The sequence below is a fragment of the Cetorhinus maximus genome, chromosome 3 (genome assembly GCF_964194155.1).
Source record: "Cetorhinus maximus chromosome 3, sCetMax3.hap1.1, whole genome shotgun sequence".
NCBI classification, from domain to species: domain Eukaryota; kingdom Metazoa; phylum Chordata; class Chondrichthyes; order Lamniformes; family Cetorhinidae; genus Cetorhinus; species Cetorhinus maximus.
Genome location: NC_135881.1, coordinates 119,920,481 through 119,940,602, shown reverse-complemented (window position 1 = coordinate 119,940,602; position 20,122 = coordinate 119,920,481). Strand labels below are relative to the sequence as shown.

The window sequence follows — 20,122 nt, the reverse complement described above, 5'->3', positions numbered from 1 at the left end:
GATGTTGTTATAAAATAATTAAGTTTTGAATTTTTAAAAATTTGTTCAAAAGCTTATTAGAAATTTCAATTACTGGGGAAGATATGAAGAACAATTTATTTTCAAAAGGTACACTGAGTGATTCAATTGGTTTATCAGCAAAGTGCAACATTGAAACTTGGCACAAGAAAATTGTATGAAAGCTGTGGAGATAGGAATTTACAATGACCTAATAATGTGACAACCAGAAGTAAGATTAATCATAAAGAATTATGCACAGAAGCCAGCTTTTCAGCGTAATACTAAAACCTCCTTAGACAGCACCTTCCAAACCTGCAACCACTGCCATCTAGAAGTGCAAGGGCAGTAGACAGATGAAAGCACCACCATCTGGAAGCCCCCTTCTAAGCCACTCACCATCCTGACTTGGAAACATATCACCGTTCCTTCAATGTCGCTCAGCCAAAATCCTGGAACTCCCACCCAACAGCAGAGTGGGTATACTTACACCACATGGACTTCAGCGGTTCAAAGAGGCAGCTCACCACCACCTTCCCAAGGGCGATTAGGGATGGGCAATAACTGCTGGCATAGCTAGCGACACCCATATACCATAAACAAAAAAAAACTAGTCAACGTACAATGGCACACTGACGGAGAGTCAGGGGTAAATGTAATCTTCAGGTGAAGTAGGTTAGAGAGTAAGAGATAATTGTGGGAGGATATGCAGATGTAATTCAGTTCTCATCTTAAAGTCGTTAAACCAAATTATCTGTCTTCATTTTACATTGATTGGGCCAAAATGTCACTTTACCAACAAATGCTATATTATGTTGCACCATGGTACTTTCCAATCCTCCAGTGGCAAATTGACACCACAATTTCTTGAAGATGTGATGACAATATGCCACAATGTGCACAGGGACATATCTGAAAAGGCATTGCCAATGAATGGATCCTGCTATTACTTCTTACTTTCATATTAATAGCACAGTGAAATGTGGTCTTATTGTTTTGCATCATACTTCTTTTTTATATCTGTACTTTACAAAAGATGGCACTCTAGACATTCCATTAATTTAAAAAAATTAAGAGTTTTTTTTGAAGCATATGTATGTTTGTGTCTGTGAGAGAGAGCTCAAGAGCAAGAGCGAGAGCAAGAACGAGCATGAACGAGTGAGAGAGAGAGAGAGAGAGATTTTGAAACCAGTCCTGTGCTTTCAAACATTACACTTTTTTATTCGTAGTCAGAACACTGAAGTGCTCACATAGAAGGTAGGAAAAGCAACAAATCACAGTGGGGCAGTCATGTTTCACCTAATTGCGGTAGTATTAACATCAATATTACGGGGAAGGTATCAAGCAATCAGGACCAAATGTGCATAAAACCGCTTTAAAAGTGAAAAGCTCCATATAGGAATGACCTTTTAGAAAGGACAGTGCAACATAACATTTAGCACAAAAACAAAAATACCTGGAAAAACTCAGCAGGTCTGGCAGCGTCTGCGGAGAGGAATACAGTTAACGTTTTGAGTCCGAATGACCCTTCAACTGAGTTTTTCCAGGTATTTTTGTTTTTGTTTTGGATTTCCAGCATCCGCAGTTTTTTGCTTTTATTATAACATTTAGCACTTCTGATGAAGACCAACAATCTTAGTGAAGACAGTGATTACAATTAATGGTGCATCAGGCTGGTCCCAACATCCGGAAGTTGTTGTCATAGCATTAAAATAGTTTTTCTATTATCAGAGAATCTTGGTTGGACCAGTATCTCAATTCCTATTTAAAATAAACAATTATTTATTAATGTGGACTTTTAATTTCAGGTATTTCTGCCTGCACATTGGGTCATTTAACAAGTCAAGCTCTTTAACCAATGCAATGTTTTAATGATGTACTAACAGAAAAGGGACAGTCTCTGAGCAGGGCTTTGCTGGATTCACAAAGTCAGAAAATGTGAATATATAAGGCTAAATTCAAAAAGAGATCCAGATTACTTAGATTATTTTCCAATAATGCTCATTACATGGCAATATGAGTCAATAGGCAAGAGTTTATATCTGTCCTGTACTGAACTCCACAAAGACTCCCAAACTTAGGGAAATACAAATACAAATTTATAAATCCTGCCCACTTGAATATCGCTGGTGAAGTTATTTTTCCTTCTAAGGCTTTACTGTAGCAAATTTGTAATTGCCATTGATTTTAATCGAGCCAGAGCTATTATAATTACGTTTTCAATGCTACTGGTTGAGTAGCAAAGTCCGAGCAGGTTGTGGCAGGCAAATGGCATAAGACATTCGCTCCATAATTTGCTAAAATTTCTGTGTCATAATATTGGCATACAGACATGCCATTACTAGGATGCACATTTTCAGCAACTTCAGGCCCATTATTATTCATTGTTAAATGGCAAACTTATAGCCATTTAGGAAGCAGATAAGTACAGTCAACTACTGTGCAATAGTTTCTCTCCAGTGTGTACTAAGATGCTGGGAAATATAAAATTGGCATGTGGGAAGGCTAATATGAAAGTTGGCTAGTTTGTTGGCAGGCTTTCTGCCTATAGATTTACAGTATTGCCTCTGGTATTTCTTGAAAACATTAGAGGTTTTTTGAGTATCTGTTAGTGAGTTACTACGCACATCTGCTGGGCCAGGTCCCAATATTTGGAAAATTCATTATTTTAAGAGAATTCTGAAGATACTGTAAATGTAGGTAAAGCCAACATTTTAGAGTTTCATATTATTGTTGAATTTACTAATAATCAAAGAAAACACATAACATACTGGCAAACAGCTAGCTCTAGAGGAATTATGATTTTGATGAATTCGTCATCTTACCAGCACATAGACGGCCTTGGTGATAAGGGCAAGAAAAGTCATCCAGCTCACAATATTTTCCAAACACTCTACCTAGCCTGGTTTGGTAGCATAAGCATTTTCCACAGTTGCAGATCCCTCGATTACTGCACACAGGCTGTTCTTTATACTGCCGACAATTTTCAATGAGACATTGTTCTTTGCAGGAAGAATTAGTAACTCTGTCTTCGCACTGGCAAAGTCTACAATCTGGGTCAAGCTCTTCATTCAAGCATCTTCCAGCAGTATAACCTTTAGGCCCTTTGCACTGACAAGCACAAGTGCTGCTTACAGAAATAATAGTTGTTTCATTATATCCAACAGGTTTTAAAATGATGTACTTGTCTCCCTCATAACAATCTGTCATTCCAACTGTTATATTAAAAGAAACCTAAAGCAAGAAAAATGTGTAAGTTAGTGCTGGTAAAGGAGCACAGTAGTTTATAAATATGTTTCATTATAAATTCATATTATAAGAATTATTCTTCTTATTCTTTGCATGTAGCGCTTTGTTTCATATGTCCTTTCAACTACAGATCTAGAAACAGAATCATTATATTCAAAAATAAGATTTTGCACCCATTTTCCCACCTTAATAAAATAAATAATGGGGTCAATGCTCTGTGATTCAATCTTTGATTACTTCAAACCATTGGATGGTAAAATGACCAGGAAAGTAATTAAAAGTTAATTATACAATTATAATATTGAAGATAAAAAAGATAATTAACTGACATGTGTAGTAAGAGAAATTTGCTTTGGCTGTTGCAATATATGTTGTCTTGTTTCTTGTGAAATAAAGCAGCTTATCATCATTTTGTATCTGCCATGTCTGCCAAATGTCTCAGTCTGACTCAATCAAGAAGATTGAGAAATGATTCTGTGACAGGGTCCATCTAAACCTAGATAAAATGTATGGAAAAACTGCAAATTTGCATTTATATAGAGCCTTTCATAACTACAGAACATCCCAAAGCATTTCACAGATCAAGAAGCACTTTTGATGTTTAATCACTCTTGTAATGTAGGCAAATGCAGCAGCCAATTTTTGCTCAGCAAGGTCCAACAAACAGCAATGAAATAAATGGGTAAATAATCGTTTTTACTGGTATTGGCTAAGGAATAAACGTTGGATAGGACAACAGGAGAACTCCCTGCTCTTCTTTGAATAATGTTATTGGATCTTTTTCATTCTCATGAGATCGCAGTCAGGGCCACAGTTTAACATCTGGTCCGAAAGACAGCACCCTAGGAGTAGGTTTACTCAAGACTTCTTTCTTCCTTACAACTACAAAGGCTCTAATATGGCAATCTGGAAAATGTGTGCGCATTTCCAGCTAGAAGTGTGCCACCCATCCATCATGTTGAGTAAGGCCAGAGGCATCCTTTACCCAATTCGAAAGCAGGCATCCGGTCCTTTACAATAGGGGACCTATAGCCATTTTTGAGGTCTTCTCTCCAAGACTGTCCTGCCCTGAGGCAATCCATGGCAGCACCAGCTGCAGTCAGGATAACTAGCCCAAGAGATCAACTGCAACAAAGGAAGTACGTAACTATCTGAATGAGGATCCAGGAGCAACAGGGCTCCTATCAACCTTATGTAAAACAGCTCGATCGTTACTTTTGATTTCCCTCCCCATGGTCAGCAATCCTGACCTCGCCCATCACCAGTCTCCATACTCTCTGCTCCAAACACAGGCCTGCTTGATCACAGATATTGACTAACACAATCCCTGATGTCAAACCCTGGGATCCACAACCTAGGCTCCATCCCGATCCTGACCAAGTTACCTCTGTCGATGCACCATCCATGATTCCTTCCCAAGTCAAGACCCTGGCCCCAATCCAAACTCAGTCCCTCTTCCTGATCCATAAATAAGGCCCACCTATCCTAATCCAAACCCCTCTCCTCCTGATCCACAATCCTGACCCTCCACCCAGGCCCCCATCGGATTTCACTTCACTCTTCGATGGGAACATTGTCATGAGGTCCGAGGTCCAAAAGCTGGACAGCCTCAGCCCTCATCACTCAAACATGAGGAGGCACAAGTTACACTTCCCACATGATCAAAAATTGTTGTGACCCACCTTCTAGGCTAGCATCTCCAAAAATGTAGCAGTCACTCAGTATTTTACTGAAGTGGCAGCCCAGGTTATAAGCTCAAGTGTTTGAAACGGGGCATGAATCTACAACCTTCTGTCTCAAAGTCAACAGTGTTGCCACTGAACCAAGACTGACACATATAACATGATTAAATATTGGGCACGATGAGCACACTCCTCAATTGCTTATGGATATAACCAGCACCATTGTACCTGACAGAATATCCAAAGCAGGCTTGAAACTTGCAATAGTAACTAAAGAAGACATATTACAATTCCATAATACAGTGGGGGATATAAATCCACCTTTGTCAATGATTGTAGTAAGTAACATTATGTAAATAATTTTACAATGCCACTATTATTAATTGTTAAGCTTCCATTGAAAATCAAGGTCACACATGATTAATTCAGAATGCTCTGGAAAAGCTTTATACTAGGAAATTTTTCTACAAACTGGTTAAAGCTCAATTTGGTTTGATTTGAGCTCTATGCCAGAACTCGGTATTTAAACATTCCATGCTGATTACTGCAACTATTCACAAACAATTAAATAAAAATCTCAATGACCTCCTCTAATCACAGCACAATTGGAGCCTGTGATTTAAATTGAGCAGGGGATGTCTGGAGTGAGTGCATTATTCCTCATGATGGAAATGGTCAGCAGCCCAAACCATTTTCATTTTCAGGCCTCATTTGAATTGTATCAGTGAGCAACTTGTGCATTTGGCACCACTCACCAATCAGGGAAGATGGAAAATCTCAGCCAGTTCGGACAGATTAAAGGGCGAGGGGAAAGCAATCAAGAGGCCTGCAGAAGATGATACATCAGAAGGATTGACTTTTGCAGTGTCGAGAAGAGCATTAGTGACTTGTGGGAAAGCCAAACTGTGCCAAGAAACAAGTGCCTGTGTGGCGCATACTCCACACATTGGTACATCAAAACTGGATGGTGGTTCTAATTTCATCATGAGAATTACGTGCAAGGCTCTGGTGGAAGCCTGGGCCATCATTTCACTTCAATCTGCCAAAATGGTGATAAACTAGGTGTTGGTGGAAATAGCGTTATAAGTGCCACCCTCTGAGGGGAGGGGAGGGAAGGGAAATCCAGTGGTGTTACAGCATTGTATTGGTCGTAGCACCTTAAGGAGCACAGTAGCCTTTGTGATCAGGAGGTTGGTAATATTTTGGGGACATACATGGTGCTGTGCATAGCATTAATGATCACTTGCACATGTAGAATCTGGCTACATGATAAAATTGGACAGCTCTCTCTTGCTGATGAACAATATTCACAAGAATGGCAATGAACCACCCAGTTCAAGAAAACAACGCAAGCCATTAGTTTGGTTCAGTTATGTACAGCTCATTGGTAGTAAATGACATATGTCCCCTGACACAATTTGAGGGACAGTAAAGCAGAAAAGTTGATAGCTGCAGTTAGTCACTGCCTTGCTCAATACATTGCTCTGATGGAGATGCTCCAAGTTTGGGACAAACATTTAGGCCATCGCAGATACTGCCTTACAAGGGAAGTGCAGGCTTCTCACACAGTGTGGCTGCTTCGGTTAGGAGTGCTTTGGGTAGTAAATGCAGGTGTGTGGGTACCTGTTGGTAAAGGCCTGATGAAACTGGTCTCCTTGCAGAGTTCTTCCTCATTCTCCTCTTCTTTCTTATCAGAAGTAAAAGGAAATCCTTAAAGGAAACAACATTATTGTCTCCAGAATTTAATGTATTTAAAAGGAGCAATTGGACTCAAATCCTAAAAAAAATTTAACAGAATCATCTTCAGCAACAAAGTTGCAACTATGGCAATTACTTCAGTTTGTGATTTTAGACAGAATTTCTACCTGGCTACGGGTGCATGGCAACCAGCAATGCCTCTTTTTTGCAAGGATGGATTACTTTGAGAAGAACCACAGGCTGAATAGGAACACAATCCAGCATTAGATTCAAATTAAGCAATGACATGCAATGTGCTTTCAGCAGTTGGTTCTGCAGCAGGCACTGTGGACTGCTCATTCTCGTCGGAAGTAAGACCATACATGATCACTGTTAGGATATTTCAACAACGACAACTTGTATTTACATAACATCTTTAGTGCAGTTATACATCTCAAAGCACTTTGCAGCAGCATTATCAAATACAATTTGACAATGAGCTGCATAAGGACATATTCTGGCAGGTAACCAAATGCTTGGTTAAAATGGTAGGTTTTAAAGCACACCTTTAAGGAGGAAAAAAGAAGACAGACAGAGGTGTTTAGGGAGGGAATTCTAGAACTCAGGCCCTCGGCAGCTGAAGGTGTGGCCACCACAATGGGTGGAGTGATCAAAATTAGGGATGCACAAGTGGATAGAATTAGAGTACAGGTATTTCAGAGGGTTGTAGAGGTGGAGGATATTACAGAGAGAGTAAGTGATGAAGTCTTGTAGGAATTTGAAAACAAAGATGAGACTTTTAAAATTGAGGTGTTGCTTAAATAGGAGCAATGTAGCTCAGCAAGCAAGTGGATCACTTGCATATAAATCAGAAGATCACAGGTTCAAGCTCCAGTCAAGTTGACTTGAACACGTAATGTGGTTTACACTTTAGTGTAGTCTTGGAGGGGTGCAGAAGTGAGATATTAAACCAAGATCCCTTGGAACTATTTGAAGAAATGCAAGAATCCTGGCCAACATTTATTCTTTGACCAACACCCTCAAAAGATTATCTGTCCATTTACCTAATGGCTCTTCCTGGAACCTTGCACTGCACAGGTTGAGTGTCACATTCCCACAAAAAACAGTGATTACACATCCTGAGGTTTTGGAAGGTCTACATAAATGCAAATTTTCTTCACATACGAAAGTAGGATTCTGCAACCTCACCTCAGAACTGTGAATACGTGATCTGTGATTTTTCATGCTTTAAAATGGACTGACAAAAAATCACAAGCTATAAGCTCATGATTCCCTGAGATATACTTTCTGAAAGCATCAGTTCCAACGGGCAATACCAGATTATGAAATTATCCCTAACTTTTAAGGCCACAAATTAGTACTGGAATGTCTAAGGACAAATCTCTTGTGCAGCCAGAGAAATAAGGGAACCCCTAATTAATGTCTGTGCTGATAATGGGTGCAAATAAAAATGAGGAAATGTTTAGTTCTTTCAGACAAGTTTTTGTTTCCAATCTCGTGAGCATAAAAGAATATGAAGAAGAAAATATGCGTACATGGTTTCTTACCAATGAGATGTAAATCAAGACATATACTGAGCAGTGATAATAAATTTGTCTTAATTTTTCTGATAATTAAAGTTCTGCAATTCAAATGTGAACAGCTGCTGGAAATGGGGGAGGTGGGGGGTGGAAACAAGATTTCAAGGAACAAAACAATATTCATTGTCTATGAGTAATATGTCACTCAATGGTAAAACATGTGATGTCTCTTTGAAAAATATGGAATGTATTGTGTAATCAAGAGGACTATAAATCTAAATTAACAGTATATAGCATTGTGTGCAGTTTCTCTTTGAATACAAAGCTTACTGTGTCACTGGCTTTCACATTTTTGCACTTATTTTGGCCTGGATGTTCAGTCCCATCAGGACAGATTGCAGTAATGTTCACATAGATCCCATTGATAATGTTGTCCACCTGCAGTTCTACTTCAGAAAGCAGTGTCTGTGTAAAAAACAAAACACAAAAAAGAAAAACACTCAATTACCCACTAACTGTAATTTTGTGGTTTTATCACTGTAAAACAAACTGAATGACTCAGTGAGCAAAAGCTTTGTGACACAAATAAATCCTGCTTAAAATGCAACACTGTTGTACATAACAGGAATCAGCACAAAAGATGAATGATCTACCACATTTGTGTTGTTTAGTGCTTTCTGGAACTTCATTCTAAGTATAAATCTTCAATGGCTTTTTGTATTTGAAACAGGAAGTGGAAGCAATATTCTGTAACAGTTCAGATAAGTTCCCAGTAGAACTCAGGAATAAATTTTAGCTTTTCATCACTGATGGTGCAGAACATCACAAGCTGTTGGTGCATCAGGCAGACATCTGAATGCCCAACAGGCACTCCTAACACACTACAGATATAAACTTAACAATCCAAATTATGGACAAAACTAATGTATGAAATGTGCAAAATAATACACAAGGAAACGTCGGAAAATATCACGAGGCCTGTCTCCACACATCTTCCAACACCCTGAAAGGAGCGAAAAAAAAGGAAATGTCCGTAGCCAGTTAAGGAAAAACCTCTAAAGAAATTCCTTAACACTTTCAGATGTGAAGAATTGCAAGCTTTAACAATCCACTGAGCTTCTGCTTTGGTTGTGTCAGCATCATAGACTAATATCCGTATTCTGCAAACATTTTTTTTAATGAATGTGGTTAACGATGTAACAACGGCCAGGTAAAATGTATTTTTGTGATTTTGATTGAGGGATAGGTATTGGTCAGGACACTAGGGATAATTCTCTGCTCTTCTTTAAAATAGTACCATGGGGTCTTTTACATTCAACCGAGCAGGCAAATGGGACCTAGGTTTAACATCTCATCTGAAAGACGATGCCTCCAACTCAAACCCTGGAGTGGAACTTGAACCTGGAACCTTGTGGTTCAGAGGCAAGAATGCTACCGACTGAGCCACAGCTGACACACTCAAGAGTACCAACATCCCTCCAGATCTCTCTTCTCCGTCACTTCCCACTGAATTTATTCCTTCTTCTAATCTTGCCCCTTGCTGTGTATTCATGATACCCTCTGTCCTTCCACCCTGACCACTGTCCTTACAAAAGGCCTCAGCTTCATCCCTACCTCAATGAATTTTGAACTCAGTGTGCAACATCAAGCTCTTCTTCTTTCGCCTTCACTTCCACATCTTTAGATAGAGGTGTTCCCCCTGGACAGCAGGCCCTCTTACCCGTGTCCAGTATTCTCCCTCCCCCAGGCTCCTCTCTCTGGCCTCTTAACCTGTTTTGATCTTTTTACTGAGAACTACTGGTGACATCGGCTGTCTCAATTTATCTGCTTCCTCACTCATTCGAACCTGTCTCCCTCTGAACTTGCAACACTCTTTTCTCTCAGGTTCAACACTAACATTGTCATCAAACCTACTGACAAAAGTGGTGCTGTTGCTGTCTGGTAAACTGACCTCTATGCTGCAGAGTACACCAACTTTCTGACACTTCCTCCCCTGGACCATGATCCCAACACCAAACATCAAATCATGGTATCCAGGTCTGTAACTGACCTGATTGCCTCTGGAGATCTTCCCTCCATGGTTTCTGACCTTATAGTCCCCAACTCTGAACAGCCCACTTCTATCTCATTTGCAAGAACCGCAAACAGGACTGCCCCGGTAGACCCATCGTTTCTGCCTGTTCCTGCCCCACTGAACTGATAGCTTCTCCTTCAGCTCTTAATTTTTCTCCCCTTGTCCAGTTTTTTTCCCATCTGCATCCTGACTCTTCCAATATTCTTCATCACTTTAACAGTTTCCAATTTCCTGGTTTTAACTGTCTCCTCTTCACCAAGGACATCCAATTTCTCTGCACTTTCATCCCCCATCAGGGCAGTCTGAAAGCTCTTCTCTTCTTCCTCGAAACCCAGCCAGTCCCTAACCACCACCACTCTGTTTCACTTGATTGAACAACTTTTCCTTTAACTCTACTCATTTCCTCCAAATAAAAGTGTTGCTATGGATACACACAGGCCCTAGCTTTGTCTGCCTTTTCATAGGATATATGAAACATTCCTTATTCTAGTGCTACTGAGTTCCCCTTTCTCATCTATTTTTGCAGTCCATTGGTGAGTGTATCAGTGTTTCCTGCACTCCCCCTGAACTGGAAAATTTCATCAACTTTGCTTGCAATTTCCACCTTTTGCTCATGGTCATCTCAGATTCTTCCACTCCTGTGCAGGTACAGCAAGTGATCAGCTGTGGCTCAGTTCATAGCACCCTCGCCTTTGAGTCAGAAGGTTGTGGGTTCATGTCCCACTCCTGGAAACCAAGAACTGTGAATGTACTCATAAGAGTTACATGTGATCTGTTGATAACTCGAAAGAGTTACAGCAAGTGATTAAGAAGGCTAATGGAATGCAATCCTTTATTACAAGAGGAATTGAACGTAACAGTAAGGATGTTATGCTTCAGTTTCTAGATGTGAGGCCACATCTCGAATACGGTGTGCAGTTTTGGTCTCCTTATTTAAGGATGTAAATACATTGGGATGGTTCAGAGGAGGTTTATTTGATTGATACTTGGAATGAGTGGGTTGACTTATGAAGAAAGGTTAGACAGACTGGGTTTGTTTCCACTGGAGTTTAGAAGAGCGAGGGATGACTTGAAAGATCCTGAACGGTATTGACAAGGTGGACGTGGAAAGGATGTTTCCTCCTGTGGGTGAGTCCGGAACCAGGGGGCACTGTTTTAAAATTAGGGGTCGTCCTTTTAGGACAGGGGTGAGGAGAATTTTTTTTCTCTGAAGGTTGTACGACTTTGGAACTCTCCGCCTCCGAAGGCAGTGGAGGCTTGGTCATTGGATATTTTTAAGGTGAAGGTAGATTGGTTCCCTTGCCTAACAGGAATCTAAGGTCATTGGTTAGATGTAAATGTAGAATTCAAAACATAAACAGATCAGCCATTATCATCAAATGGTGGAGCAGGCTCAAGGGGCCAAATGGCCTACTTCTGCTCCTATTTCATATATTTGTATATTCCTTGAGATTCTGTCTCCATTTCTAGTAATAGGCTATCAACGAGTGTTCACTATAAGCTCACTGACATCCACAGCAACCTCAATTACCATGTTTGCTCACATACAGCTTCTAGCAGGAACTCTATTCCATTCTCCCTCTTTGTCGCATATGATCTGATGATACAAGCTTCCATACCAGCATTTCTGATGAGTCATCCATTTTTTTCAACCAAAGAGCCCCTGCCACCCTGTCAATGATTGACAGTGCCCTTAGCCTTTTTTTAAAATTCATTCATGGGATGTGAGCGTTACTAGCTGAGCCAGCATTTGTAGCCCATCCCTAATTGCCCTTGTTCAGAGGGCATTTAAGGGTCAACCACATTTCTGTGGGTCTGGAGTCACATGTAGGCCAGACCAGGTAAGAACAGCAGGTTTCCTTCCCTAAAGGACATTAGAGAGCCAGATGGGTTTTTACAACAATTGGCAGAGTTTTATTTGCAGATTTTCTTTAATTGAATTCAAATTTCACCATCTACCATGGTGCAATTCGAACCCGGGTCTTCAGAGCAATACCCTGGGTCTCTGGGATACCAGTCCAGTGACAATATCATTAATCATTATGCTACCTGTTCCTCTTGTCGATCCCATTTCCTGCACTTCTGTTCTCAACCCTTTCCCTCCCACTTAGTGCCCACAATAGGGTCCTCTTTGTCCTTACCTTCCACCCCACCAGCCTTGGTATTCAATAGATCATCCTCCATCATTTACACCACCAAATAAGTCTTCCCCTCCCCTCTGCTTTCAGCATTCAGAGGGACCGTTCCCTTAGCAATGCCATGGTCCACTCCTCAGTCACCCCCAACAATCCCTACCCTTCAAGTGGCACTTTTCTATGCAATTGCAAGAGATGTAAACACCTGTCCTTTTACCTCCTCTCTCCTCACCACCCAAGGCCCTTAATACTCCACCCAGGTGAAACAGTGATTTACTTGTAATTCTTTCAATTAAGTAGACAGTATTCACTGCTCACAATGCACTTTGCTCTACACTGGGGAGACCTAATGCAGATTGTGTAATTCCTTTGCTGAACACCTCTGTTCAATCCCAAGTGTGACCCTGAGCTTCCGGTGGCCTGTCATTTTAATTCTCCACCTCTCTCACACACTGACATCTCCGTCGTCGGCCTACTGCACTTTTGCAAAGAAACCCAATGTTAGCTCGAGGAACAGCACCTTCTCTTGCAATTTGGCACTTTACAGCCTTCTGGACTTAATGTTGGGTTCAACAATTTCAGACTGTAATCTCTACCCCATATTGATTTTTTTTTGCAGGTTTTAGTTTTACTCTTGTTTTTGCTTTCAGACGCCAGGTGTTCATCATTTTGCTATTCGCACCTCCTCCAGACACACCTTTTGTTTCTTTCTCTCATGGCTACTTTGATCTGAAATATTGGGTTGGATTTAATGTTCCCATTACAGCATCTGCCAGCAGGACCAGGAGTCATCAGGGATCTGGCGTGGGCTTACGGTGACCGGTTGAACCCAATCAAGTCTTGGCCAGTCAATTAATGCAGGTGACACCTCATGCCACTGGGTCATGTGGTGGGGGCAGCTCTGTTGTTGGGAAGCCCACATACCTGATGGCTGTGGGGAGCACCACAATGAAGCGTGGCTAGCCGTCTTTGAAACCGTAGTCGTCATTCATGCTTTAAATGCAAACTGTGCAGTTTAAATCTCTGGCAGCTGAATTTCTCGTTCTCCAAAACAAGATACCTTACAAGACCCAGGGAGAAGAGTCCATCAATATCCCATAATTCCATTCTGTGGCATCAGCAAGGCAACTGAAGAGGTCGGACGTGACAGAGGCCTGTCCTCCTCCAGGCTGTTCGCAAGTGTAGCCATATATTGTTCCCTGGTAATGGATGCAAAAAGGTTTCTCGGATGACCAAAGGGGCCTGGGCAGAGGTTGCCACAGAGGTGAGCTGCCATGGGGTGCATCGAAGGAACTTAGGTCCAGTGCATGAAAAGGATGAGTGACCTACTCCACGCCGCAAGGTGAGTTTCAGTGACAGACAGGCAAAAAGTGAATTAAAGATGGGTGGGGACAGAAGGATCACTCAATTATTATGGACTTGGATGGGCATTGATGTGTACACCGTGTCTCCTCACCAGCTTCCCTAGTTGCAGGACTCTATGTTACCGGAATGTATTGCTTTTGCCTCTCCATGTCAGCCACCTTTCTCGAGAGGGTGAGCCTTAGAAGAATAGATCAGCAACATCTCATGGGACCAGGGGGCAGTCCAGCAGTAAGGGATTCTTCTCAACATTAACTGAAGCTTCAGTAGCTCTCCCTTTAAGCTTGCAGGGAAAAGAGCCCACAACAACAGGCAGAAGGTGAAGACTGGGGATGGCGTGTCAGACATCAGACAGCTGACCATCGCTGAGCTGGAAGCACTGGAGTCGGCAGCGAAATAGGGCAGATGCTGCACCTCAGATGCTGAGTTTGGAGTGGAGAGTGAGAAGGATTCACACTTAGTCATCATTGCTGGCTACAATGGCAGCCTGCTGAACCCACTGATGGGAGCAGACAATCAATCATCACTCAATTATTTGTGTTTGTATTCCCTTTGCAAGTTTGACTGTTGCAGAGGCTTGAGAGCAGCCCACCTGTACACCACCTCAGATCTCCTCCGAGGATGACAGTCTGACATCTCTGAAGTCACGGCGTCATATCTGTCCCCTGCACTTAGCATCATTGCAGGTATATTCACCTCAGTGGGGAGATGCTGACAAATAAGCCCTGGGTCACAATCTGGTGGACACCTCGCAGCTGCGCAGATGCAGATGATGGGGCAGTGACAGTCAAGACCACTGACAGTGGGAGGACTGCTGGAGGCCAGGCCCTTGCTGAGGCCCAGGCTGATGGTGGGCCTCTGAAGAGGGTCATAATCAGGCTGCTAGAGTCGCAGATGCAAATGGGAAGAAACTGTACTCAAACACAATCTGTAACCTCATGGCCCGGCATATTCCCCATTCTACCATTACCACCAAGACAGGGGACCAACCCTAGTTCCATGAAGAGCGCAGGAGGGCATGCCAGGAGCAGCACCAGGCATACCTAAATATATGAGGTATATGGTGAAGCTATAACACAGGGCTACTTGTGTGTCAAACAGCATAAGCAGCAAGTGATAGACAGGGCTAAGTGATCCCACAACATACAGATCAGATCTAAGCTCTGCAGTCCTGCCACATCCAGTCGTGAATGGTGGTGGACAATTAAACAACCCACTGGAGGAGGAGGCTCCACAAATATCCCCATCCTCAATGATGGAGAAGCCCAGCACATCAGTGCAAAAGATAAGGCTGAAGCATTTGCTACAATCTTCAGCCAAAAGTGCCGAGTGGACGATCCATCTCGACCTGCTCCGGAAGTATGCAGCATCACAGACGCCAGTCTTCAGCCAATTCAATTCACTCCATGTGATATCAAGAAACGGGTGAAGACACTGGATACTGCAAAGGCTATGGGCCCTGACAATATTCTGGCAGTAGTACTGAAGACTTGTGCTCCAGAACTTGCCGTGCCCCTAGCCAAGCTGTTCCAGTACAGCTACAACACTGGCTATGTGGAAAATTTCCCAGTGTCTCCTGTCCACAAAAAGCAGGATAATCCAACCAGGCCAATTACCACCCCATCAGTCTACTCTTAATCATCAGTAAAGTGATGGAAGGGGTCATCAACAGTGCTATCAAGTAGCACAGGTTTAATAAATGATCTCAGAGTAAAAGATCCCCTAGCAAACAGTGACCATAACATGGTAGAATTTAGAATTCAGTTTGAGAGTGAGAAACTTGGGTCAGAAACAACTGTGCTAAACTTAAATAAGGGTAATTACAAAGGACTGAGGGCAGAGTTGGCTGGAATGGACTGGGAAAGGATTTTAGCAGAAAAGACGGTTGATGAACAATGGCAGACATTTAAGAAAATAGTTCATGACTCACAACAAAAATAAACCCCAGTGAGGAAGGAGGATTCTAGGAAGGGGATAAACCAGTCATGGTTAACCAAGGAAGTTAAGGATAGTATCAAATTGAAAGAAAAACATACAATGTGGCAAAGATTAGTGGTAAGCCAGAGGATTGGGAAAGTTTTAAAAACCAACAAAAAATGATGAAAAAGATAATAAAGAGGGAGAAAATAAATTTTGAGGGTAAACTTGCCTAAAAACAGACAATAAGAGCTTCTTTAAATAAATAAAAAGGGAGGGAGAAGCCAAAGTCAACATAGGCTCTTTAGAGAACGAGGGTGGGGAAATAATAATAGGGAACCAGGAAAAAGGCAAAGGAGTTGAATAAATACTTTGCATCAGTCTTCATGGTAGAAGACACTAATAGCATACCAACAATACTAAATAATCATGGGGTAAAAAGGGGGAGGAAATAAATACAATAACTATCACTAGAGAAAAAGTACTGGGGAACTAATGGGGCTATAGGCCGATAAGTCCCCTGGGCGTGATGGGTTGCATCTTAGGATAATAAAGGAAGTAGCTACAGAGATAGTGGATGCACTGGTAGTAATCTTTCAAGGATCCTTAGACTCTAGGAAAGTCCCAGAGGATTGTAAAACTGCCAATATAACAGCCTTATTCAAAAAGGAAGGGAAACAAAAAACAGGTATCTATAGGCCAGTTAACTTAACATCTGTCATTGGGAAAATGTTGGTGTCTATTATAAAGGAAGTAATAGCAGAGCATTTAGAAATACACAATGTAATCAAGCAGAGTTAGCATGGCTTCATGAAGGGGAAATCATGCCAGACAAATTTATTAGAATTCTTTGAGGGGGTAACAAACAGAATGGACAAAGGGGAACCGGTAGATGTAATATATTTGGATTTCCAAAAGGTGTTCGATAAAGTACCGCACATAAGGCTACTTAATAAAATAACAGCCCATGGTGTTGGGGGTAGTATATTAGCAATGGATAGAGGATTGACTAACTAATAGAAGACAGAGAGTAGGGATAAGGGGGGCATTTTCAGGATGGCAACCTCTAAATAGTGGAATGCCACAGGGATCAGTGCTAGGCCACAGCTGTTTACAATATATATTGACTTGGATGAGAGAAGTGAATGTACTATCAAGTTTGTGGATTACACAAAAATAGGTGGGAAGGCAAGCGGTGAGGATGGCACAAAGAGTCTACAAGAGGGATATAGACAGGTTAAGTGAGTGGGCAAAAACTTGGCAGATGGAATATAATGTGGGAAAATGTGAGGTTGTGCACTTTGGCAGGAAGAATAGGGGAGTTGAATATTATTTAAATGGAGAAAGACTGCAGAAAGCTGCAGCACAGAGGGATTTGGGGTTCCCCGTGCATGAATCCCAAAAAGCTAGCATACAAGTTCAGCAGGTAAGGAAGGCAAATGGAATGTTGGCCTTTATTTCAAAGGGAATGGAGTATAAAAATAGGGAAGTCTTGCTAAAACAATACAAGGCACTAGTTTGACCACACCTAGAAAACTGTGAACAGTCTTGGTCCCCTTATCTAAAGAAAGATATATTGGCAATGGAGGCAGTCCAGAGAAGGTTCATAGGTTGATCCCAAGTATGCAGAGATTTTCTTAAGGGGAGAGGTTGAGTCGGTTGGGCCTGTACTCATTGGAGCTTAGAAGAATGAGATGTGACCTTATTTAAACATATAAGATTCTTAGGGGTCTTGTCAGAGTAGATGCTGAGAGGTTGTTTCCCCTTGTGGGAGAGTCTAGGACCAGAGGGCATAATCTCAGAGTAAGAGGTCACACATTTAAGACAGGAGGAGGAATTTCTTCTCTCAGACGGTAGTGAATCTGTGGAATTCTTTACCTCAGCGAGCTGTAGAGGCTGGGCCGTTAAGCATATTCAAGGCTGAGATAGACAGATTTTTAATCAGTAAGGGAATCAAGGGTTATGGGGAAAAGGCAGGAAAGTGGAATTGAGGATTATCAGATCAACCATAATCTCATTGAATGGCGGAACAGACTTGATGGGCTGAATGGCTTACTTCTGCTCCTACATCTTATGGTCACTTGTTTAGCAATAACCTGCTCACTGATGCCCAGTTTGGGTTCTGCCAAGGCCATCCAGCTCCTGACCTCATTACAGCCTTGGTCCAAACATGGACAAAACAGCTGTATTCCTGAGGTGAGCTGAGAGTGACTGCCCTTGACATCAAGGCCGCATATGACTGAATGTAGCATCAAGGAGCCCCAGCAAAACTGGAGTCAATGAGAATCAGGGGGAAAACTCTCTACAGTCATGCCCAGCACAAAGGAAAACGGTTGTGGTTGTTGCAGGTTAGTCATCTCAGCTCCAGGACATCATTGGAGGAGTTCCTCAGGGTAGTACTCTTGGCCCAACCATCTTCAGCTGACCTTCCTTCCATCATAAGGTCAGAAGTGGGGATGTTCGCTGATGATTGCATAATGTTCAGCACCGTTCGCCACTACTCAGATACTGAAGCAGTCCATGTCCAAATGCAGCAAGACCTGGACAATATCCAGGCTTGGGCTGAAAAGTGGCAAGTAACATTCACGCCACACAAGTGGAAGGCAATGACCATCTCCAACAAAAGAAAATCTAACCATTGTCCCTTGACTTTCAATGGCATTACCATCACTGAGTCCCCCACTATCAACATCCTGGGGGTTACCATTGACCAGACACTGAACTGGACAAGCCGTATAAATACTGTGGCTACAAGGGCTCGTCAGAGGCTAGGAAAAGTGCGACAAGTAACCCACCTCCTGACTCCCCAAAGCCTGTCAACCATCTACAAGGCACAAGTCAGGAGTGTGATGGAATACTCCCCACTTGCCTGCATGAGTGCAGCTCCCACAACACTTAAGGAGCTGGACACCATCCAGGGCAAAGCAGCCCGCTTGATTGGCACCACATCCACAAATATTCACTCCCTCTATCACCGATGCATAGTAGCAGCAGTGTGTACCATCTACAAGATGCACTGCAAGAATCCACCAAGGCTGCTTAGACAGCACCTTCCAAACCCACAACCACTACCATCTAGAAGGACCAGGGAACAGATAGATGGGAACACCACCACTTGGAAATTTCTCTCCAAGTTACTCACCATCCTAACTTGGAAATATATCGGCATTGCTTCGTTGTCGCTGGGTCAAAATCCTGGAATTCCCTTCCTAACAGCACTGTTAGTGTACCTACACTACATTGACTGCAGCAGGTCAAGAAGGCAGCTCACCACCACCTTCTCAAGAGCAACTAGGGATGGGCAATAAATGCTGGACAGCCAGCGAAGCCCACATCCAGTGAATGAATAAATAAAAGCTGCTGAGACATTCAGCAACGCATGTCTGCTCATCAAGAAGTCCATCACTGGCATGTCCTCTGGCATGACCCATATGGGCGGGCACATTGCTTCTCCCATGGAGAGGCTGGTGACCATCATGGAGAGGCAGATCCAGAAGACCACACAATGGATGTCAGCGTGCAGACTAATGCTGGTGCCATGACAACAGTGTTACAGTGGGCCAGCAAGAGGTGGGTGGTGCCACTGGACATCCTTCCAGGAGCACCTCCACCTGCTTTCATTCCACTCTGCATCGAGAGGACTGAGGAGTTGCAACCTAACAAACTCAAGAGTACCTCTCAGGGCACTCTGAGAGTAGCCAGTAACATCCCACCACCACTGCCAGTGCTCTAAACTCATCCAGCTGCAGCATTCATAGAACAGGCTCCTGCATCGCTCTGAGCCCTCCAGGCCTGCGGCATCCAGAAGACACTTGCCGCCATCATCAAAGGCCATGGGGAGCAGCAGACTGTCTTGAACACAGCTGTAGATGGTGGAGGCATAACTTGTTAACGTTTCAAAAAGGGCATATGAACAGTCCATTGTGGCACTGTGGTTTATTTGATACCGTCAATGTTTTTCTGGTTAATTTGAATCAAACTTGTGTTTTTCAGATCTGTGTGATTCAGTCATTGAGGGCGTCATGATCTTAGACAGGGTAAAAATAAGTAGTCTGCTCTTATCTCACTTCGGGGATGTGTCACAGGCATGATGTGTGGCTGCCTCGAAAGTTGACATCATTATGTCAGCGTAAATCAATGGAACATGTGGCCTTTGTACCTAATGGAGATTTAATGGCAATGCTTGAGTGAGGAAAACCTTTGCCCATTTGGGGCTGAAAATGAGAGAGAACAAGGTTGTCTCGTGCCTCCCTAACACTGGCCTCCACCCCTCTGGCGTCTGCACCATGAGGATGTTGATGTCCCTCTGCCGCAGCAATCACCTCCTCCCCCTTGTCATCATTAGATGAGGTGTTGCTACGTCTTCCTCATCTGGGTTCAGGTGTTCTCCTCTTTGTAAGGTCAGACGGTGGAGGGTGCAGCATACCACGAAGATGCATGAGGCTTGGAGGGGAATTTGGACATGGTGGCATTTCCATGTATTTGCTG

The 20,122-nt window shown here is 42.6% G+C and overlaps 1 protein-coding gene across 2 annotated transcripts in view; it reads right to left on the bottom strand.

The window, feature by feature from the left end:
* Window positions 1–20,122, bottom strand: part of itgb8 (integrin, beta 8) — a 117,566-nt gene that overhangs the window by 37,678 nt on the left and 59,766 nt on the right. For both annotated transcript variants that reach the window (XM_078538863.1, XM_078538862.1), the window contains exons 9-10: window positions 8,477–8,611; window positions 2,823–3,231 (exon numbers count right to left, since the gene is read on the bottom strand). In XM_078538863.1, coding sequence (XP_078394989.1) covers window positions 2,823–3,231; window positions 8,477–8,611 — 544 coding nt within the window. The remainder of the gene's footprint in view (window positions 1–2,822; window positions 3,232–8,476; window positions 8,612–20,122) is intronic.